The following is a 23,946-nucleotide window of genomic DNA, read 5'->3' as shown; positions in this document are numbered from 1 at the left end:
ATGAAAGATTTTCAGCAAAGTCTTTTGCCTCCTGAAAATCTCTTGCTCTTTGGGGAAAATAGCTCAGTGTGTACGCACTACTTTGGGGAAAGATATATCTATCAAAGATTTTGGCAAAGTCTTTTGAAATGAAAATCTTTAAGTGTGTATGGGCCATAAGCAAATTTGAGAGAGATTTTGGCTAGATGCACTGGAGATTTTGACCTAAAGCCCCGTACACACGGGGGAGATATATTGCTCTGCCATATATTGCTGAGCAATATATGGCTGAGCAATATATTGCTCAGTTTCTCCTTTTCATTAGCTACCAGAGATGGTCGCTGATGAAAAAGAAACTGCAGAGGGAGCCCGGCAGTGGTAATCAGCTGGTCGCAGGAGCATGTTCCTGCGAGTCCAGCGATCACTACAGGGGTAAAAACGGGACACACTCCCATCGTGGGCAATATGGTCGCTTAGCGACCATATTTCCCGCGATATTGTACAAAATCGCCCCCGTGTGTACTCACCTTAACATTTTGTCAAACTTGCCTTGCCTGCTCAGTCAATCTATGCTAGACAATATTGACTAAGCAGGAGAAAAATAGGGAGGTTTTGGCTAACCTTCTCGGAGATTTTGACTATCTAGTCAAAATCACCTGCCAAAATCTCACCTGGACACATCCAAATAATTACAAACAAGCGCAGAACAGAGAGCAAGTTTAAATGTTAAATGTAAATATTATTTCAATTTGAAGTAATGTAGTCAGTTTGGGTTCCTTCGGTAGCCAAATTCATCCTGGAGAGTTTAAAGTGCTATGTCTTTCCTGTGTTCTCCTGGATCCTGTGTACCCTATACTACTTCTGTATTAAGCTTGTATGTATACATGCCTCTTTGCCTTTGTATCGTGTCATTGCGCAGAATATAATAAGGCAGGAATGCAGCAAAAACCCTGTTCTTTGATACGGGACTCCGTTGAGAAGCATATCGTCTTCTTCACCCTGTGCATAAACACTGAATTCTGGGCACCACAGTACATTGCAAAGGGCAGCTGTTATTGGAAGAGCTGTCCTTTGCATTACTAATTACATATGTAAGTACATATGCTCTTAGTATTGGTCCAATGTGTGGTGGGATGTACCGCAAGTGGTTGTTACATTCCAACCATTGCATGTCATTTTATGGTGTCCTCTCATAATTTCACTAATGAGGAATTTAACCAATAATCAATTGAATTCCTGAAAATTTGATATTTATGCTTTAACGTGGTTATCCCCCAAATTATCAGGATTTTTTTTTTCTACCTGCCAAAGCGGGTTCTAATATTTAAAGGTTTCTCTAATCGTGCCCCTTCCTTGTCCAGCTTTCATATTCTTCTTAGATCTTTTTTTCTTGTCTGGGAGGGGTCATCGTGCACAAGCAGCAATTTGAATGAAAAGGAGCAAAGTAGGTTCTGCGTAAATGACGGGGCCTAACGCACTAAATAGTGAAGCAACAAAAATAATGTAAAGGAAACCTATACCGTACCCCTGTTGGGATTCCCTTTAGCGGGAAGCCAGAGTCAGAATCTAACAGACTGCAGTGCTGTGGATATTTTTACAATTCGATCATTGAATGTAACATTTTGTTGAGGAGCGAGTTTAAAACACTAAGCTCCAGACTATCCTTTAGTTATGGGTTCATAACATTACAAGTTGATGGGTCCCACATTGTCAATCCAGGATCCATGCAGTCTGTTAAAGCTATGTAAACTTATGTTCCATAGGAATAAATATTGTTTTAGTCATTGAGAAGCGCCGTTAGCAGAAGCATTATCTCTGGTGCATTGGTTGCTTGTAATTGTTTAAAGTTAGACTGGTCAGGAGGATTCTTAGCGAACGTAGTGAAAATATGCTGTGTCCATGTCTGACCTTAAAAGGTTTTAAACAACTTGCAATTTATGTTAATAATGGCACAATCCTTTTTCTGCTTCTACTATGGAATGTATGTAGAAAAAAAACTTGTTACAAAGCAGATAAGCATCCTACGTTTTGCAGACTTCTTGTTTACACATTTGCTAGGAAATCAATAGTTTATTGAAAAAAGATCTTTAGAGTAGGAATTCTACAGTTCAGCTTCATGTATAAAGTACATGGAAGGATGCACTTTGCACAAAGCAAGTCTCTTCTACAAATGTAAATTGACATCTGCAGCCTGTCCTGTTTAAGGAATTTGGTATAAAAAATTGCTGTAAATATAGATTTGAATGTTGTGTGGGATGGGACATGGGTGAATAGAGACTCCTCACTGGTTTCAGAGATGCAATGTGAAGGCAGCCCTGTCTATTCATGCTTAATCTAATAGGAATGGGTGTAAACAGGACATGAACCAGAAGAGTAGTAGGTCAGAGGCGGAGTAGAGCAATGAGTTCTGAGGTGAGCTGAGGTCAGTGTAGTGTGGACAGTAATTGGGTTTGAGGTATATGATACACTGGAATGATTTGTGGGCTTATATGTAAGAGTGGGGAATTTGGTCTGTATTCTGTAGTGGATAGAGTGATGTAATTTGCAGGAACTGAGGCAGTCATGGAGTGGATGGAGAGGTAATGAGATGGGTAGAATCATAAAGAATTTGTTGAAGGGGCAAGAGGCAATTGAAAGGAAGGCCAGAAAGTACTGTAGGTGGTTGCATGATGGTAAATGGCAAGAACATGGATGAGCATGGCAAGAAATGGTCTAGTTCTAGAGATTGCATAGGAGGAAGTGGCATGATTGTTATAAGTGGATGTAGAGCATGATGAAGATGGCATAGTTGAGCATTGCACACAGGCAAATGCCAGGATGGTGTTGCCAAAATATAAAGTAAGTTTGTTTTTGGATGTATTGAGTTTGAAAAAGTTTTTGTTACTTGTTTATTATACTACTACCACAGATTAATAAATTTCAATGTGTCGTTGGGTGTTACCAACGTCTGATTTACGCTTCATACTTAATAGTAAAATAAAAGGGCCCCAGTTACATGTAGTAAAATAAAGTAAGGCAGCAATGTAAGGGGTTTGGAGGCCTCAGAATGGTCAGGGCTCTGGGTATCTGCCCTGGATGTGTTTACTGATGCTTCATAGTTGGAACTGTAGATCTAACCATGCTTACAGTAATAAATTGTTCCATTAAAGTTTCACTCTGGCTAGTGACTGACCGTGGGATAAATGTACAGCTGGCGGTGACATATTTTTACAGGAGCGTAAGCAAAACCAAAACCTAGACCATTTCTCAATTGTGTCCTATCATTAACAATTGTTAAGAGGTTAAGGGACTCCAGTAAGTTATGTTTATTGAAAAAGGAATTTTCATTTGTTAGATTAGTTACTTTTAAAATTAAATCAATATCACGTAATGCAGAAGGACATTCATTTCTTCCTTAATTGGAAGTCGCAAGTCTCTTTGCAGACTTGGTATCTGGGGAGGGGCCAGCACACCAATGCTGGGTCCAACTGGCAGGACTTGCCCTAATAAGTCTAAGCCCAACAATCCTCAGTCTTCATAATTTAATAGTTTAAAGGAAAATAATAACACTGGTAAAATGTTAATAAAAAAGGCAGCCGTTGTACAATGTGACTGCTACTGGGAAAATGCTGAGCAGGTTCTGTTGTCATTCTGCACCTATTTTATATTGTAAACGTAACATTACTTTGCAGCTCTGACACGTGACTAGACTGCAGGTAGCTGTAGTTTATGGCATAAATTTAGGTCAATGTCTAATGTGATCATATACAGCACATAAAGTTGAAATGTCACAGGCCCTGTCCCTGTAATGGATCAATCAACACACACTCGACATTGCATTTAATCACTACTAATGTGAAGTTCATTACTCCAAACATGGCCACCCGCAGAGTGCACTGCTGGTGTGCATTTTTTATATACAATAGCAAAAAAAGGGTATGGGGGTTTGAGCAGCGCTAGTATTTATAGTAAAAAAACAGATTGGTAGGTCTATCACAAGGTTTATTAAATTTCTAAAAAGACATACTAAGCCAGTGTTAAAACATCAATGTTGTAATAAAAGATAAGAGAGTTAAAAACTCTGAATGATCTCACCAACCAAACAGTCTGTTAAGGAATGACCAGGAGAGTCCCAAGTCCATGTGGAACAATGATTACCCCAATTGAGCAATGTGAAGGGGACAAGATGGATTGTCCAGGAGTGGCCCAAGAATGGCACATATTACCAACTCCAGCCGCTGACTGTGGCAAAGCGGGATGGTGTCCTCAACATCTTTATTTGTATCCAAATGGTGAAAATTTGAGGGGAATCCAGATGGAATTAATCAGGTCTCCAATCCCAGGGTCCATGGTTGTTTGCAGGTGGTTAGGTAAGGTGAGTTCCTGACCGGTTTCGCTACTCCAGGTAGCTTTATCAAAAGATCCTTTGACCCCCCCCCCTCCCCCCCCTTTTTTTTTTTTTTTTGCTATTGTGTTCAGTACAGGGCTGACTATCCTGTCTCAGAGCAGCAGCTGGCAAACACAACTCCTGTCAGGCGCACTTGGCCCAGTGTGACTTGGGCCACCATTTTGTTTTTGCATTTTATATATACAGCACTTTTTTTTTATTAGAGGATAAGCTCAGCTAGTGACTTTATTTTTTAAAGCAGGGATGGGGAAGCTTTGGCCCTCCAGCTGTTGTTGAACTACACATCCCATACTGCCCTGCTACAGTTTTGCTATTTGACCCTGCTAATACTGTCGCAAGACATGCTGGGATGCGTAGTTCAACAACAGCTGGAGGGCCGAAGGTTCCCCATCCCTGTTTTTAACCATAGCACAAGTAGGATAAATGTGCCATGATCCATAATATGTAAGATAATACGTCAGTCAATCTGGTGTGAGACAGCAGATGTGCCCTGCTGTACATTTCTGCTGCTTGCACTGTCTTACAATTTACATTCAGATTATTTCATGCAATTTCTGTCAATAAGACTTATCGTTCCTATCACCACAAGGAACGTGTACTTATGCGCTGTATCAGGGGGAGTTCAGCAGGTTGAAAATTGTAAGTATTCCATAATTAAGAAATCTGATCTCGGGTAAAGTTCACCCTGACACCATCGGCCTGTTTTGGTACAAGAGCCTCTTCTTGAACTCTTAAGTTCTCCCACACAGCAGATGCAGGGATTCAATTGAGATTTTCGTCTTCTCTTAATTTGGTACAGTTAATTCTGTTAGTGACCTTGTACAAGGAAGGTATGCCTTCATATTACAGACCTCGGCTTTTCTTTTTTCCTTTTCTTATATTTTTAGCAGATGAAAAGATGGCCAGATATTATTATATGAATTACCAGAAAAGTTAAGTTTTGCTCTGTTCTGCTTTCAACCCAGATTAATATTTTTGATTACTTTGTAATAGAATTAAGTCAAATAGTGAAAAACAAACACGGGATGAGCTCAGTACATTTTTCATGATACTGCCCCTGGCTATTTTCATGGTAGCATGACCGCACAAATGTTTTTCCATCTACTTTGATCATGTTCATGATCAAAGTGAATATATATTTTGTGTATTTAGGGTTTAAATGGACAAACAGCACTCTAGGGAATCCAAGGAGTTTGTTTACTTTGCATCTGGCTGTAAAACCTGGCGCGTCTGATCGTGTTTATGCCCGAAATGTAAAAGGACAATGATTTTACCAACTAATTTTGCTAGTAAAATCATTGCCCTTTTTAAATTTCAGCCATAAACCTTTATTTGAAGCACTGAGTTGTAGTAAATAAACCCAGGGTGTTTCAGTGCAATTTGTTAGTTCAGTAATGTTTTCTTCTTATTGGTAAAAACTAGAGAAATAAAATATCAGCCAATCAGCTTCTGTAATTTTGCAAAAAAAAATTAAAATGACAGGGATTGATTGGTACTTTATCTCTGTAGGAAGAGGGGGGGGGGGGCTAGACTTCACACCCTGTAATGAGAGGTGCCACCTTGCTGGGATTTTTAGCTACATGCAAAACAGAGAGCGTTTGCAGGTGCACTATGCACTCTTTACTGCTACCATATATTCCTTTTTATATTTAATTTATGAGCTTGTTAGCATATATTTTTTCACATTTATTTTTACTTTGGACACACCCTTTATCACTATTAGTTGCATTCACACACCCTACATTCTATGACACTTTATACTCTATTACACTTCACAGCTATATTTTATTTATGGGATGCCCTGGGGTCGTGTTGCTGGACTGGTTTGGGGGTAATCTGCGCCCCAGGCGTGAACCCCATAGTGCCAGGGACCTGCTTGAAAAAGGCAACCTTAACGCTGTGGGCAGGTACATATCTTTGGCCACATGTATGCTAATAAATTCATAAATTAAATCTAATAATTTGTTAGCAGTAATGAGTGCATCGTGCACCTGCAAACCCCTCTGTTTTACTTTATCTCTGTCCAAGCTTTTGATAACTATCCCCATTCTATTGGAAGGAAAGGAAACTGTTAGATTTTTTATTAGGTTATGAATTTACTTTATATATTGTCAGCATGGTGTGGGAGAAAATATCATACCCATAGCCAAATATTAAAGTGCCTTAGTGATGCGCTCATGTATAGCCTCTTCCATATATGTGAAAAAAAGGGCAGCAAAAGCTGTTTAGAGCGCTGGTCGTGGTTGTTTGACTCAAGGTGAGCTGTTGCAACTAGGGACTAGTCAGGTCCCTGGTAGGATGTACAAAGAAAAAGAGGGAGTTGTTGCAGCGCTCTCAAATTTTAATGAGTGAATGATTCTCAATAATAATAAAATTTAATAACACATGACATACAGTAAAAATAATAAAAACAAATATAAAAGCGGTTGTGGGGTCCCAGAATAATTCAGCAGGTGAAGTATAAAGTCCACAGAGGGTCCAACTTGGTCACCAACGCATTTCGCTGTCACTAGGGACAGCTTTTTCAAGGACTTTGATAAAGCTGTCCCTAGTGACAGCGAAATGCGTTGGTGACCAAGTTGGACCCTCTGTGGACTTTATACTTCACCTGCTGAATTATTCTGGGACCCCACAACCGCTTTCATATTTGTTTGGAGCACTTTTATCTCCTTGGCACAGAGCACTTTACAACCTAAGCCTCCCCGCACAAATCCGGATTGGGGTAAAAGATCACGGCTCGGTTATATCTCTTGGAGTACCTCACCCTTCCTCCCATTGTACTAACTCGCACCTTAGAGAGGATCCCTACAAGCAACATTCTCCAATTTGGACAGGGACACCTCCAGCGACATATTGGGATTACAAATTGGGACTTCAAATTGGACTCCAGTGCCCTCCTCAAATTGGTTGTCTACCAGAGCAGGTTATATTCTCCACATATCAATTGGTCCACTTGTTGTTTTTATTATTTTTACTGTATGTCATGTGTTATTAAATTTTATTATTATTGAGAATCATTCACTCATTAAAATTTAAGAGCGCTGCAACAACTCCCTCTTTTTCTTTGTTCTTCCATATATGTGTAATAATATACCGCAGCAAACCCATACACTGACTATGGGAGATGGAACTTTTTCTATTTAACATCCAGTACCCCAGACAGATGGCATTCATGATGTAATTTCACCTCCTTTATAAATAATAAATGACACTGTTGATATCGCTTGGTATGTTTATTTGCCAGGTGTTCCATTGCAAGACTTGATGTAGGCCATACAGCTCACAAGGTATCCCTTATGTCTGCCTTCTTCTAAATGAAGGCTCGAGCTCACAGGTGCTAGAAAACCTTTTCCTCCTGTGCAGTGCACTTTTTGCATTACACGTAAAGTATATTAGAAATGGAGGTTTCACAAGGTTTTTCTGCGGCAGTGTAAGCAGACATAAGTCAATATGTGATAGGAGTATTGTATTTTTACAGTGTGCTTCCCTGTAGTTACCGCAACCACCACTATAATAATGTGTGAAAGGTATTAGCAGCTGTTTGGATTTCTATACAGACCAGATCAGTATCATAGAACAGTGTTTTTTTTTTTAAGACCACATACTGATCGTCTACAAAACATGTTTTTCCAAGACAACACGGCTTAATTATATATGGGTAGTGATAATTTTTAAACAGAGTACTGGACTTGCAACTTGGTGGGACTGCTATCCTATTACTGGTGCCTGTCCTTGTGTCCTATATCCCTATAGATTATAAGATTGCAGCAGCGCTCTCTTACCTCCAAGTCTGTTGTTACCCAGTTTGTTTTATCGCTGTCTACAATGGTAAAGCGCAGTGGAATCTGCTGCGCTATATAAGAAACAATAAATAAATATTTACTTATGCAATAATCATGTTCTTTGAAGAACTGCCCAGCTTCAGATATACAGATGTGTTCTCGTACATCCAGCCTAAATACTGGCAGATACCGGTCGTCAGCGAGCTAACATGTTCTTTCCAACTGTGTTCGTGTCAGGGGTGTTTTTTTGGGCAAACAATGTTTCTTCCATGCAGTGTAATGCAACTAGGACCCACCAGGAGCTTGTACTGATTTATTTGATACAGAACACTTGTTAACCAGGCATTTTTCTATTGTTAAATTGTTGAAAGATAAAGGGATTCATGCAGGCTGTTCTTGTTTTGCAGCTTCCCATTGTGGAGAAGATCCGAGCCATTGCACAGAAGGTGTACGGCGCGGCAGACATAGAGCTATCACCCAAAGCCAAATCAAAGATTGAGGTCTACACACAACAAGTAAGGAGACACCGACAGATTAAACGGTACTTGTTTCCTAGAACGGCCACAATCACGGGCATCGTGTACCTTAAAGTTAAGGTACACGATGCCCGCGATGGACCCGATTTCCTTTGAAATCAGGTCCATTTTGCCGGCAAAGGCAAAATCGGGGGCATCGCGTCGGTCGCGTGCATTAACATGGCCCCCGACGCGACCGACGCGATGCCCGCGATTTTGCCATAGGTTTCAATGTTAAAATATTTTTAACATTGAAATCGGGAGCATCGCGTCGGTCTTGTGCCATTATAATGGCACAAGATTAGATGGACTTGATTAAGTCCATCTCACATAGGAAACAATGTGAAATGGGCCAATATGACCCATTTCACATTGTATATGGCCCCGTCGTCACCCCACGATTGACGCCAACCCGAAGCGTGGCGAACGCAGCGAGCCCGCGAGGGGCGGCGGTGCGCGTCCTCTGACCTTTTCATACCCCTACTATCCACGTCGGCGTGGAGTTGAGAATATAAAGTGTGGCGAGCCACCGAGCCCGAAGCGTGGCGAGCGGACGCGTATACCTGTGAAGTTATACGCGTCCCCTCGCGGGGCACGCTGCACTCGCCACGCTTCGGGCTCGGTGGCTCGCTTCGCTCGCCACACTTTATATTCTCAAGTCCACGCCGACGTGGATAGTAGGGGTATGAAAAGGTCGGAGGACGTGCACGGCCGCCCCTCGCGGGCTCGCTGCGCTCGCCACGCTTCGGGTTGGCGTCAATCGTGGGGTGGCGTTGAGGGGGTAAAATTGGGGTCTGGGGAATAGTTTACATTGAATCCAATGTAAAATAGGGTCACAGGGACCCTATTCACATTTGATTCAATGTAAAAATCGGGTCGGTCGCATCGCATGTGATTGACGCGATTTTTCCGACACGATCACCCCGATGCAAATCGTTGTGGCCGTGCTAGGAAACAAGTACTATTAAACTCTTCTGCATAAAAAGTGTTTTTTAAGAAGGGACACTAGCGTTTTGCAGCAGGCAACAGAACAGCCAAGGTGGAGTGAAAATTAACAAAAAAAGCATTTGTACAACATTATCATCATTTTAGTTTTGGAAAAATTTGATTTCAGTGGCAGAATACAGAAGTTCAATAAATAAGTGCAAATGGTCTGGATGCCGAATCAGAATGAGTGTTAATTATATTTTTTTTGCCCAGGGTTTTACTAAACTCCCAATATGCATGGCCAAGACCCATCTGTCTCTGTCACATCAACCTGAGAAGAAAGGAGTACCTACAGGATTCACTCTGCCCATTAGTGATGTGCGAGCCAGCATTGGTGCCGGGTTCATCTTTCCTCTGGTGGGAACTGTAAGTAGTACTGTGCCTGAGAATATAGCATAAATTCTACTTCATTCCATACTAGTGGGTAACCGTCTATTCAGGTTACACGGGCAACGAGTGAGCTTCACTTCTCAAAACGTAGAGCGCTACGCTATTGCTTATTCAAGTTAGCAGACAGCACTCACAAAATATGGAAAGTGTTTCAGGGCAGATGCCCATTTATTATCGGGCATTAACAATGTGTTATACCAGTTTCCGGCACTTCATTATTTTAGAGCACTAAAGCAAACTTTCTGTTTTGAATAATAGATCCAAATAAAGTGAACCAGCATTAAGTAGAGAAATATGCATATCATTTCATATTCTTTCTTATTTATGTTATTTATAAATAAATAAACTCAAACTGTATTTTTTAGATTAGTGACATGTACAGGATTTTGACATTGCACATGTCGGCAATGTCAACAATCAGGTTGAGGGCTGATTAAGTTAAGGTTTGGCGAAAATGCCATTCTCAACATTTCAACTTGACATTTAAAACAGGTCAACATTGTGAGTTTATAAAAGAAACCATAGTCCTCAGCAGTATTTCATTATAGAACTACTATATGGCTATAATCTTAAGCAGTTGTGTACTAAACACTTACTACATTTTTTTTCTAGTTTTTCTGTTCCCCAAATTTTTCCTCCAAACTTAACCACTGTATTTGCCATAGCTGTGAGAGGGTTCGTACATTTGCACTACTGTTCAAAAGTTTGGGGTCACTTAGAAATGTCCTTATTTTTAACAGAAAAGCACAGTTTTTTTTTTTTTCAATGAAGATAACCTAAATAAATCAGAAATACGCTCTGTGCATTTAATATGGTAAATGACTATACTAGCTGCAAACGGCTGTTTTTTAGTGGAATATCTACATCCAGTAGGTGTATAGAGGCCCATTTCCAGCAACCATCACTCCAGTGTTCTAATGGTAGATTGTGTTTGCTAAATGCCAGGGCCGGCCCAAGCCTAATTTTTTTTGGTAAGCAAACATAGATTTTAGCGCCCGTCATTGTTGGAGGAGCTACAGTGTGGGTGAAATTTAAAGCATGGCCACATAATGGTACCAAGTCACATTACATGACACAGTAGTACCCCTTAGACACACTGCACCAGCTAGAGCCCCTTAGACATACTGCACATTACACATTGTGCCACACCCCGTAATGTCCATTAAAGAATTGCTTGTTGCCAAGTGCGGGGGTGAATTGCTTGTAGCCAAGGGCGGTGTGTGAATTGCTTGTTACCAGGGGGGGGGGGGTGAATTACTCGTTGCCAGGGAGGGGAATGAATTGTTTGTTGCCAAGGGGGGGGGAGTGAATTGCTTGTTGCCAGGGAGGGGAGTGAATTGCTGGTTGCCAGGGAGGGGAGTGAATTGCTGGTTGCCAGGGAGGGGAGTGAATTGCTGGTTGCCAGGGAGGGGAGTGAATTGCTGGTTGCCAGGGAGGGGAGTGAATTGCTGGTTGCCAGGGAGGGGAGTGAATTGCTGGTTGCCAGGGAGGGGAGTGAATTGCTGGTTGCCAGGGAGGGGAGTGAATTGCTGGTTGCCAGGGAGGGGAGTGAATTGCTGGTTGCCAGGGAGGGGAGTGAATTGCTGGTTGCCAGGGAGGGGAGTGAATTGCTCGTTGCCAAGGTGGGGAGTGAATTGCTCGTTGCCAAGGTGGGGAGTAAATTGCTCGTTGCCGGGGGGGTGAAATGTTGATAATCATTGTAAGAAGACAGCCACCAGCCGCGCACAATTTAATGCCATGACAGCCAGGCCGCTCCTGATTGGCTGACAGACTGCGAGCTGCGATTGGCTTGCGATCCAGCGGGAGAGTTCAAAATAGCCACGGGCCTGCTTTAAGTATACTGCCAGGCAGTTCATCGCTCTCTGTCAAGTTGTTACGGCTTTAAATATTGTGTAACTGTCTTCTTACAGTGAATGGCAGCTGAATGTGGCTGCAGAGTAATCAGGGCACTGATAGCAATGAATAAGATGCTGTCAGCGCCCTGATTACTCTGATGCCTTACTCAGCTGCGTACAATGCGTAATGGGTGGGTCTTCCCTGCTAGTCGCGTTAAAGACTTATGGATGATTTGAAAACCCTTGTGCAATTATGTTAGCACAGCTGAAGACGGGTTTGATGGTTAGAGAATCTATAAAACTGGCCTTCCTTTGAGCTACTTGAGTATCTGGAGCGACACATTTGTGGGTTTGATTATACTCTCCAAATGGTCAGAAAAAGAGAACTTTTGTGTGAAATTCGACAGTCTATTCTTGAGATATTAAGGCTATTCCTTGCGAAAAATTGCCAAGAGACTGAACATTTCCTAAAATGGTGTGTACTACTCCCTTCAGAGAACAGCACAAACAGGCTCTAACCAGAGTAGAAAAAGAAGTGGGAGGCCCCAGTGCACAACTGAGCAAGAAGACAAGAGAAATAGACACCTTACAGGTCCTCAACTGGCAGCTTCATTAAATGGTACCCGCAAAACTTCAGTGAAGGAAAGGGAATCTTCTAACGCGATTAGCAAACTCAGTGTACCATTAGAACACTAGAGTGATGGTTGCTGGAAATGGGCCTCTATACAACTATGTAGACATTTCTTTAAAAAGCAGACGTTTGCAGCTACAGATGGAGCGCCTCTCAGCCAGAGCTGGGAATCGCCAGATTCCCTAAGCTAGCAATCGCTGGCAGAGAGGCCATCTGACGGGGACGCGCGAGTGTCTTGCACGTGCTTTGCTGACAACATGGAGGCGGGTGCGCGAGCCCCCTTCCGGTGGATGGCAGCGGTTGGCGATTTCTACGATGGGACGGGAGCTGCTCCATCTGTCATTAACAATGTATAGAGGGGGTTATTCTAGTTCACTCGCAAGGCACAATCACTCTCTTATGGAGAAAACCATGTGCACTGCAGGTGGGGCTGATGTAACATGTGCGGATAGAGTTAAATTTGGGTGGGGTTTGTATTTCAAACTGATATCTATATTGCAGAGTAAAAATAAAGCAGCCAGTATTGCCCTGCAGAGAAACAATAAAACACCCAAATGTAACTCTCTCTGCACATGTTACATCAGCCCCACCTGCAGTGCATATGGTTTTGTCCATAAGAGAGTGTTTGTGCCTTTGCTAGTGAACCCGAATAACCCCGAGATCAATTTAATGTTATCTTCATTAAAAAAAAAAACTGTACTTTTCTTTTAAAACCTGTACTTTTTCTAACCGATCGTAAACTTTTGAATGGTAGTGTATATATTAATTCACACTATAATTGAGTAATATATAAATATTATATCTGTTCCTATAAAACTGTCCTAATGATAAAAGTGATGCAGAATTAAAGTCTGCTATAATTGCTCCAGCATTGAGCGCAGTGATGTAACTGTGGGCCTTATTCAGTTTTGTTAGCAAAGCAAAAAAGCGTGCAAATGGGCATAACCATGCACTGCAGATGTGGCAGTTGTAACTTACTTAGCAGAAAGATTTAGGTTTGCGTGGGGTGTGTTCAAACTAAACTAAAATATAAACTGCAGTGTAAAAATAAAGCTAATATCTGTGGGTATTTACCCTGCAGATAAACAATATAAATGTTTTTTTTCCCTCCCTCTGCTTCGGAATATAGTTTGTTCCAGACACAAAATTACATTACTTGCTTTTTTGCTTTATGGAATCTGGCTTTGAGTGCGGTCTGAACACTAAACTCACCATCGGGTAGCTTTCATGCATGACACTTCAAAATAACTTGGCACTTTAAATGGTTAACAACTTAAAGGATACACGGACACAAGTGCTGGCATTTCAAAGTAATGTCAAATTGATAGATTGACAAGTTGACTATTAGATCTGACTAAGTGGTGGCGGCACTAAAAAATGGTCAAGGTTAACCTAAACCCACTCATACCAAACAGCCACTGGTGAACAACTCTCCAACTGGCAACCCACCAGGGCAGGTGTTGTAACCCATCTCCCGTCCAGGACCATGGGTTTAATTACATATAGCAATGTCGGGAGAGCGCACCCACTAGCTACTTAAAACTAATACATATAACAAGCAACCGTTCTTTCCCACCGCTCAACATAAAACATAGGGAGGGAGGGAGGGAAAACTCACAGAGGGCCGTTAGATCACTTCCTGTCTCCTTCTAACTGCCCACTCCTCCCCTCTTGCACCCCATTGGCCAAATCTCAATCATCAGATATCACAGTAAATGAACAACTAGCTACTTAAAGTGAAAGCATCTCCAGAACCCTTTAGTGGTTTATGTAACCTCTGTGCTTAATCAGCCATCAGAGGGAACATGAAAAATGTAGCTATATATGGGTAGCTAAGTTCACAAATATCTATTTGCCTTTGATGGCCCTGAAGCTTAATTCATGTACTTATTGTGGGATTGGGCTAGAATATAAGATTGTTCAAGTTAATTTAACTTTTCATTTATATTAGTTCATATTATGTCATATATCTTTCATAGTTGCGTTTCCTTTAAACTATTTCAGAAGACCTCTGACCTAATTTCCTGTGGCAATCTATATATAACAAGGTTTCTATACTATTTATACGTCCAGTTCTTTTCCGGTCTTATCTCATCTATCCAGATCAGTCTGCAACCTCCTTATGTTCACGTACTCCAAGGAAGGCTGGATAGCTGCCTTTTAGTTACATCACTCTTACAATTATCTATCTCAAAAGGGAAGTAGTTTCTGACCAGGAAGGTTCCCGGAGATCCGGAAGACTTCTCATAGGGCCTTGTCCCTGTACTTGTTCCGGAAGTTGAGTTCATTCATAAGGATAATGACGTACACATAGCATTAGGCTACTTTCCCTCTAACCATTGTACTGTCAGGCAGATTATACACAATGCTTGTTTTACATCCAGCTAGAATTTATTTAGCTAAAAAGGAATTTTTCTTTATTACAGAACATTTTGTAAAAATGTGTGATGACTCAGGCATTGGGTGTGTTATGGGAATTTACTACAGTATGTTGATATTTCCTTATCAGAAGAATTTAAGGCATTTTGTGTAAAAGACGACTGACGTCAGTATTGTGAAATAAGCACATAGGGGAAATGCAGGCATTCGGTAATTTGTAAGTCTTAAACTTTTTCTCCCAATTAATAAGTTTGTTAAATATCAACTTTCATCTGGGTCTGTAGATCCATGACTGCCTGAAAATGTTCCTAATACTAAAAAATCAAAAAAATCCAGGTCAGATACAAGTAGGTCTAGGTATTGGCCAACCTATATGACTATTGGTGAGCGAAAATGCACCCATCATCTGCTTGATGTCACAACTGGGCAGGCATTTAGTTGCTGCAGTCACCGGTGGTCTCTGCAGCAAGTGCCAGTCTCCCATGCACACAACCAGTTCTGCTGGAGGGCCTACAAAATAGTAATGGTCCATATCTGTGGTAGTGATACCCAACTCCAGTCCTCAGGGACCCCATAGGCTGGGTAAACACTTGGACATATGTCCGTAGATCAGTTGATCTGCAGATATATCTACAGACTGATATTTTCCATACACGCTGCCCGATCAGTCGGGACTGACCTCCTACTTCCGGTGGAGGTCAGGGATGGTCGCATGCACGTGGAGCTCCGTGCTCCCATCCATCTCTGGAGCATCGTGGCGGCGGCAGGGAAGGATGGGAGGTGGCTGACGGAGGAAGAAGGCAGGCGAAGTGAGCGCTGAAGCACCGAGCGGCAGGAGGAAGCTTAGAGGAGAGCCGAGTGCAGGACACAGCGTCACCCTGCCGGACGCGGGCAGCGCTGCAGCCCCCTGACAGCAGATCGATCACCTCAGCACCCCCGGCAGGACCATCGATCACCTCCAGTGGAGGGTCAGGTCAGGACGCAGTGAGGGGACCAGCTCACTCGGCAACCCTCCCACCGGCCAGGACAGGAGGCACATTGGCATGACACCCAGAGGACGGCAGGATCACCCCACCCCCCGGCCATGCACAGGATTTCTAGCCTGCAGGACGCACCAGCTCTGGGTGAACTCAGCAGCAGCGGCACCCCCTTGGCCTCATTGACTCCCCCAGCCTCATTGACTAGCTGCTGCTACGACCAGTGGCGCCATGGATGGCTTCCTAGGAGCTGTGCAGTGTTCCCTGTGTGATAAACTGTACTATCCCTGCTTATAATGTCACCTACCTTGCTGCTGTAACGACCAGTAACATGGCTGATGGCTGCCTAGGCGGGCATATGTTCCCTGCATGTACCCTGCATGTAATGTCCCCCCTTCTTGATGCTGCGCTGTAATCCACAAAAAATTCCTAGTGTATGGCCAATAAAGTTGATTCTATTCTATAATTGGTGCACCCACTCGTTGAGCTGTCAACCAACACTGGCTTTGATGCAGGTGTTGAGCAGAGGTGAAGTTATAATAAAACTATTTTCCTATTGTAGCCTCATCCCCTTATCTGAAAACCAAGCACTATTGATTGGGGTTTGTGATTGCCACTCCCCCCTTCTTGCAGATTCTCTGCCTGTCCTATGAGAGAAATGGATGAACCTGTGAAGGGGGAGGCTGTATTGCAGCATTACATTGTTCACTCTCAATGAAGATCCCATTCATTTTTACTAACTATGTAAAGCTGAGTTTTTTTAAGTAGTATTAATCTATAATATCTAATATAATCACCAGTCTGCATTCAATGGTGCCCTGTATGTTCTATTAGAAATCCCAGTTATACCCCTTTTCCACTTGCAGTCCCGGGTCATACCCGGGAATATGTTCCCGGATGCTTCCCGGGACACTACCCGGGAATGTACCCTTTCACATTGCACTCAGACCTGGGATTGACCCGGGACAGCCCCATTCACACTGATCCCGGGAAATCCCTGCAAATACACCATGAGCAATAGTGTTCAAATTTAGTTGACAAAAGAGCACTATAGAGATAAAAATATTATTATCATGTACAAAAGACTTCCAGAAACACTGCACTTATGACTGATCATTTAATCATCACATAAGACACAGGGAGCTGCTGCCATAGATCTGAGATCAGGAGTGCCCCACTGCTGCATCCAGCGGACGTAGGAATCAGGGTGTCTGTACCTTGTAGGAGCCGGTCTCCTCTGCTGTTACATGCCGCCGCTGCACAGCCTGTGTCACGCAGAGTCAGAGCCGCCGGGAGAACGGTGTCTGTACCTTGTAGGAGCCGGTCTCCTCTGCTGTTACATGCCGCCACTTCACAGCCTGTGTCACGCAGACCCGCCGGGAGAACTGGCTGCTGGATTCTGGGGTAGCGTAAAGTCCCGTGTACCCGATCGGGACCATTCACACTGGCCGCATCCCGTGTCGATTCCGGGTCCTACCCAGGTCGGGACCTGGGTAGAGATCCCGGAATGCTGAACACGGGATATTCCTCAAAGACCCTTTCACACTGCACTAAATCCCGGGTTGATGCGCGTTCATGTGCAAAAACCCGGGATATTTTTGCAAGTGGAAAAGGTGTATTAGCTGCACAAGGAGCAGTCCGGTATGACAGGTGTTAGAGCTTATTTGAAATACTTCTGTCTCTGGCAGCAATGTGTGCATTTTTTTCCAGATACTATATCTCTATGTTTCTGTCCTGCTACTGCTCATGTTATTAAATTCAGAATTCTTTTGAAGCATGTTTTCCTTTGTTTAGTGATAGGCCCTGGTTCCCACACAGCGTGGTCTGCTTTCCAGGGAAAACAAACCAAGAATTATCTGAACATATCAGCAATAACACAAGCGTTGCATCCAATTAGCACTAGCATGGCTTTTATCTCTTCTCCCTGTGACCCTGACCTGGGGTCATGTTATTCACACAGGTGGAGCAGTGACATCACTCCCTGGGTATGGGCACAGATGCTTTGGCATTCTTGGCCAAGAAATCAAGGGGGAGCGAGGTGAGGCCTGAAGTATGATAGGGTAAAATGTTAGTTTTTATTAAAAGTGTAATCTTTCTTTGTGTGTAATTAATTGCAACTATCTCTTTGCTATTTGAAATAGTGCAACAGCAATAAAATTACCTGAAATCTACAGAATGAGACCATGTTCAGTATGCAGAACCTAAACCAATGCTAAATGTAATATAATACCGTATATATGTTTTTAGTTTGAGTGTTCTCTCTTGACTTGTTTGGGTACACCTGGAGGTTTGGAACAGTACATACAGCTACTGAATGGCAGTAGTGTTGAAGGAATCTAGAATTTTAGATGACATATGAGAAGTGATGTGATAGAAATGGACTTTCCTAATGTCTTATTCTAGGCTACTTTTGAATGATCTTATGACTGCTAGAGCTGTATTTGTTTTCCAATTGTTTAAGGTTTATATAGTCTCCAAATGTACTATTGTGAGTAGTGCGGTACCCCTTTTATCGTATCTTTATTTGACAAAACTTCCCGTACCATTTTGTACCAGTTTAAAGGACCAGTATCTGATCACCCTTGTTCTATGCTCTCGGTCTTTGATTTATGTGGACTTGGTCCATGAGAAACTCTCACCCTCCCTAGACACATTTTGCACATTTTAAGCTGTTTGCCAGAGACCTCTTCTATCTTATTGAGGATAAAATGCAGTCGCTCGGCAGGTAGACTTCCATGATTGACCTGACCGGAGCACAACGTTGGTAGAAGTATGGGAGAGTTGTAACCCTACTAACAGTTTTGGACATGTCCACTTTGTGGATCTGGGACCAAAAACGTGGCACAGGAGTTCTACAATGTAGAATGTAGTTGTGTTCTGCCAACTTCCTATTTAACCCTTCGAGTGCCAACGTTGCTGTTATCGGTCCTCAAAATATCTGCTAAAAATGCCAGTGTTGATCACAGCTACTGTTCTTCTATATGATCTTCTATATTTGCCCTTATTGTTATATTTTAAAATTGTAGATCTTTTTTACCCCTGAAGTCTTTCTAAAGACCAAACACATTAGGTATGATGAATCTTTGATAAAAAAACCAACTGTTAAACATCAAGATATCCTCCAGCCACAAGGGTCATTGTAATTCTTTATTATATTGTTATAAATATATTCTGGGCGCTGTTAGCACTATTGTATTGGACTTATCAAGTAATGTATGTCATGTTCGTTTTAAAACCTATTAGTAAATTTGTCTCGTAAAAGCCTTGAATACTGTTGTATTTAAAAATGGGACATTGCTTTCAACCTGTCCTGTAAACTGTGGGGTGTTCCATACATTCAGCCCCTCATTCTGATTGACCTGCAAAGATGCAAAATTTTCAGCACGCAGATTGTACCCGCGCGCATGCAAATGGACGTTTTGCATAAACATACATTTGCAGCCTTACTTACGAAGGCAGAAATCATTCAATGCTCGCCGACTTGTCTAGCGCTCGCAGATGTAAGACACTCTCTGGTGTCATAGATCTGCGGCGCCCGTGTATGGGAAGAGGGCGGGCAGCTGACGTTAGCTGCCTGCGACCCGCACCATGGCTGCATTAGCATGGGAACATCCAGCATTTTCATGGGGATACCCATGAAATGCTGGGTGTTCCCATGGGAGCCTACCCCTCACCACCGCCCCCCTGCTCACACTGCTCCGAGTGAACGGGCCGGCGAATAATCAGTTCACTGCTGCGCCCGCTCAAACAAAGCGGCTGCACATGCGCATTCAATTTTATTTACAGTTGCTAAACATTGCTCCCCTGTGCGCAGGGGAGCGATCAGAATCAGGGCCTTTGTACACAATCTACAGTACAACCTAATCTTTTCAACCTGATCTCTACTCGCTGTGTTTGCATTTGTGGGACAGATACTTTAGTATGGTAGGGAATTGGTTTTTCTTCCCCTAAAAGATTATTGGGCTTACCTCTGTTTCCTGCTTCCTCCAGCTGCTGACATGATCCTAAAAACATACTTCCTCTGCTAAATATAGCCTCAGTGTGAATAGATTGATAAATGTTTAAGCGCCTCCCTCATTACAATTTTTGTACTAATAATTTAAGATCTAATTATGTAGATCTCAATAAATGAATTTCCCGCCCAGGGATGATCTCTTCAGCAAGGTATTTTTCTCCAGGAAATGTGTTCTGTCCGACAGCTGGAATTCGTTATTCCAATTTTCAGAGGGTCTGACTTTTGAGGTAAGAATTAGTTTTTCTTGGAAATAAAGAGACCACCTTGGTTACTCAATGAAGGGATGAAAGTTTTATGGATCAAATCAAGCTCATGTTCACCCTGTGTAGGGCAAGTAAACATTCCTTTTCTCAATTTTAACCATTCAGACACTATTACGGACATCACTGTATGGAGAATTTTCTGTTTGTAGTATGTAGTTATTAACAACGTTTACAGAAATTCCACTGCAATTTAAATTAGTCGTATCTCCATACTAGTAAACGCTTCTAGAACATACAGGATACTCCCAAATATATGTTATTCTCCCAAAAAGATTGGCAAGTTTCCCTAGCCACCCATTGTCCCTCAGTCCTGCCCCTTTCTAAGTGAAGCGGGCGACTTTATAATGCAGAACCAGATGATCCGTGTCATTGTGGTTTCACACCCATCATAAAATGCTGAGAATACCAGCATTATATATAGGTGTGATGCTAAAATGATGAGTTCTTGGCACCATGTCCCATGGCTGTATCTGTCGATGCAGCTGCATCAGTGACTTTATGCTATTTCCACTACAAAGTCCTGCCCTGGTGTAGATCCAGGTGTCCAGATATGAGACTTCCCCTGACTGTGTCCGTAGATGCACCATCAGTCGCACAAGTGAAACGGTCACCAGCCCTATGGCAAGTGCAGTTGCTCTGTTTTAGTATGGCTTCCTTTGTTGAGCGACTCAGCTTTCAGTGACATGCCTCTGACACTTACATGGATGCACGATTGCTGCGTCTCTTTAGAGCGCCCCCCTTTATCTTCCTGTGAATGATGTCACAGAACAAGATTTGCACATGCACAGATCTCACACCATGGGCGAGATGTATTAAAATACATTGCTGCCCCACTCCAGCGATGCTACCACATATGTACTATCATATGCGACTAGCATTACAATGCAGTGACGGAGACCCCCACGATACCTGTGATGTGGTATTCAGGGGGGTCTCCGTCACCTCCCTGGTCTCTCCCTCACTCCTGCTGTAGGGGAAGTGTTCTCTCCTGGCGCCTCCTCCTCCCCCCTGCAGCCGGAAGGAACCCTGGCTGTGACCTGCTGGTAGGGGAGGAGGAGTTTTGACATAGGATGGGACTAGTTGGGTCGGCATCTGCGGCGGGCGGCAAAAAGAAGCCCATAGGCTTCTATAGGGTATCACCACCAAAAGGAGGTGATAACCTGGCCGGCGAAGATACGGCGGACGGGTCTTAGTACATTTGAAAATGCATTTTTCCCTTAGTACATCCCGCCCCATCATATAAGATGTATGTGAACATTGGGTTTGCGTACAGTACATCTCTGAATTAGGCCTCGATTCGATGTTGCTTATGTGCGGATGTCGTGCTGTGACACGATGCATGCTTTTTTTTTTTTTTTTTTTTTGCAATCAATTTTTATTGAGCAATAAAAGGAAACGAACAGACATTCAATAGCAACATCGGAACAGTACAATAATGTTTCCATCAAAAGACAAGGTTACAGAGCCCAACATTGTATATGGTTCACACCTTCTCCAAGCTATCCACAATCATTTCTAATTCCTTATAATTAACTACACGTCCATCTGTATGGTAAAGGTGCCTTCAGTGGCATTTCAATGCCTAACTGGACACCGTGACCGTCAGAGAGATCTCAGAGAAGGGGCAGATGAGAAAGTTGGGTAGTGATCGGCTCATGTGGAAGTTTGAGGATTATAGTAAATAGGGACAAAGGTTATAGGAAGGGGAGGGGGGAAGAGGTAGTGGCCGGGGGGGGGGGGTTGGGCGACCTACGGGGTTTATGGAGACTAACTAGGGGACATAGTTTGGCAAGGAGCACCCTCCCTGCATCAACAGGGTGTATTCCTGGGAGTCTTTGAAGGCAAGCCAGCCCATCCAGGTGGAGGTGAAGGCCTGCGAGGGGTCCCTCAGGAAGGATGTTAAATCCTCCATGTTCATGTAAAGGTCAACTCTTCTAAGCCAGGAAGAAATTGGGGGGGCATTAGGTGATCTCCAGTAGCATGGAATCACTGCCCTGGCAGCATTTAATAAGTGCCTAATCAAGGACTTTTTGAAGCTGGAGATGGGTATGTCTATGAGGTTGAATAGCCAGAGCTCAGGGCAGAAAGACAGAGAGGTGTTGGTTATTTTTTCTGATAGCTTGTGAACTTGGCGCCAGTAAGATTGGATGGCCGGACAGGACCACCATATATGTAGGTGAGTGCCTGGAGCTTGATTACATCTCCAACATAAGTTCGGTAGTGATCTATTCATCTGATGGAGGGTCTGCGGGCACCTATACCAGCGAGATAAGATCTTATATTGTGTTTCTAGCGTCTGTATTGAAGACGAGGCGGCAAAGATGTATTTAAAAATTTTTGACCACTGGTCTACCGACAGCTCCCTGGTCAATTCTTTGTTCCATGCCAATGAGTAGGCTGGCAAATCTGTCGTTCGCTTGCTTAGGCAGGTCTGGTATATCTGGGATATCAAATGCCTCGGGGGCTCTTGGGAGAGAATTAGCGATTCGAATGGAGTAGGTTCCCATCCCTGAATCCTTTTAGGGAGAGAAGAGACATAGTGCCTGATCTGTAAGTAGAGCCAGAAGAAGTTTGCCGGGAGACCAGTGTCATTCCGTATATCAGTGAAGGATCTCAATCCCGCTTTATCTGTGATCTGCCCTAAGTAAGATATGTCTATTGAGTATCGCACGGGGAGGGATCTGAGGGCTTCACCCGGGGGAAATTCTGGATTGTTAATTAAAGGCGTCAAGAGCGAAACTCCTGTTTTAAAAAAAGGAAGGTTTTTATAATTACGCCAGCACTGGATCGTGGGGGACAGTGTGGGGTGTTGTAGCGTGGGAGGTTTCTCTAGCCAGGGTATCACTCTTGGTGACAAGCCTACTGTGTGTCCTTCTATGGCGGGCCAATGCTTAAATTGATGAGGCCTTGTCATCTCAATGATCCTAGAAAGGTGCACTGAATGATAATAACTTAGGAAATGGGGTAACTGGAGGCCCCCTTTTTCCCTTCTTTGTATGAGAGTATGCTGAGAGATTCGCGGCCCATGATTACCCCATATGAATTTCCCTACTGCCCCTTGTAATTCTTTAAAGAAAGAGAGCGGGATAGTGACCGGTAGAGTCTGCAGTAGGTATAGTACTTTGGGGAGGATGTTCATCTTGACAGTATTGACTCTTCCCAACCAAGATAGTTTAAGCGGTGACCATTTTGCTAAGTCTGCCTTTATATTTTTAAGGAGTGGAAGAAAGTTAAGTTGGAAAAGCTTAGAGTTATTTTTAGATATCCAGGTACCTAAATATTTAATATGGTCATCATGCCAATGGAACGGGAATGTCTTTTTAATTCCCTCAACTATGTTGGTTGGGGTCGATATATTCAGTGCCACAGATTTAGTGTAATTGATTTTAAAATTTGATAGGCGGGCGAATCTCTCAAATTCTAACATCAAAGAGGGCATTGAAGTGACTGGTTCTGTTATTGACGCCAGTAGGTCGTCTGCATATAGGGCTAACTTGTGTTCTGTTTTCCCTATCTGGACGCCTTTAATGTTTTGATTCATTCGGATTGCTTGCGCCAGAGCCTCCATACACAAGACGAAGATTAAGGGCGAGAGGGGGCATCCCTGGCGTGTACCGTTGCTGATACTGAACCGGTCAGAGAGCGCTCCATTCACTCTCACCCGCGCGGAAGGGGAGCTGTAAAGTGCTAAAATACGGTGGTAGCATTTCGGTCCTATCCCGATATGTTTGAGCACGGCTTCCATAAATGACCAGTCTATCCTATCAAACGCCTTTTCGGCGTCCGTTGATAGGAGTATCGTGTGG

General features: G+C 43.0%; 1 protein-coding gene across 1 annotated transcript in view; it reads left to right on the top strand.

Annotated features, from left to right (window-relative positions):
• MTHFD1L (methylenetetrahydrofolate dehydrogenase (NADP+ dependent) 1 like) overlaps positions 1–23,946 on the top strand; it is a 225,309-nt gene that overhangs the window by 159,199 nt on the left and 42,164 nt on the right. Inside the window, exons 25-26 of the mRNA XM_083176162.1 lie at positions 8,556–8,663; positions 9,864–10,016. Of these exons, the coding sequence (XP_083032288.1) occupies positions 8,556–8,663; positions 9,864–10,016 (261 nt within the window). The remainder of the gene's footprint in view (positions 1–8,555; positions 8,664–9,863; positions 10,017–23,946) is intronic.

The sequence above is a fragment of the Crinia signifera genome, chromosome 3, assembly GCF_055691185.1.
Source record: "Crinia signifera chromosome 3, ASM5569118v1, whole genome shotgun sequence".
Classification (NCBI taxonomy): Eukaryota; Metazoa; Chordata; class Amphibia; order Anura; family Myobatrachidae; genus Crinia; species Crinia signifera.
This window is presented reverse-complemented; position numbering and strand designations above follow the sequence as displayed.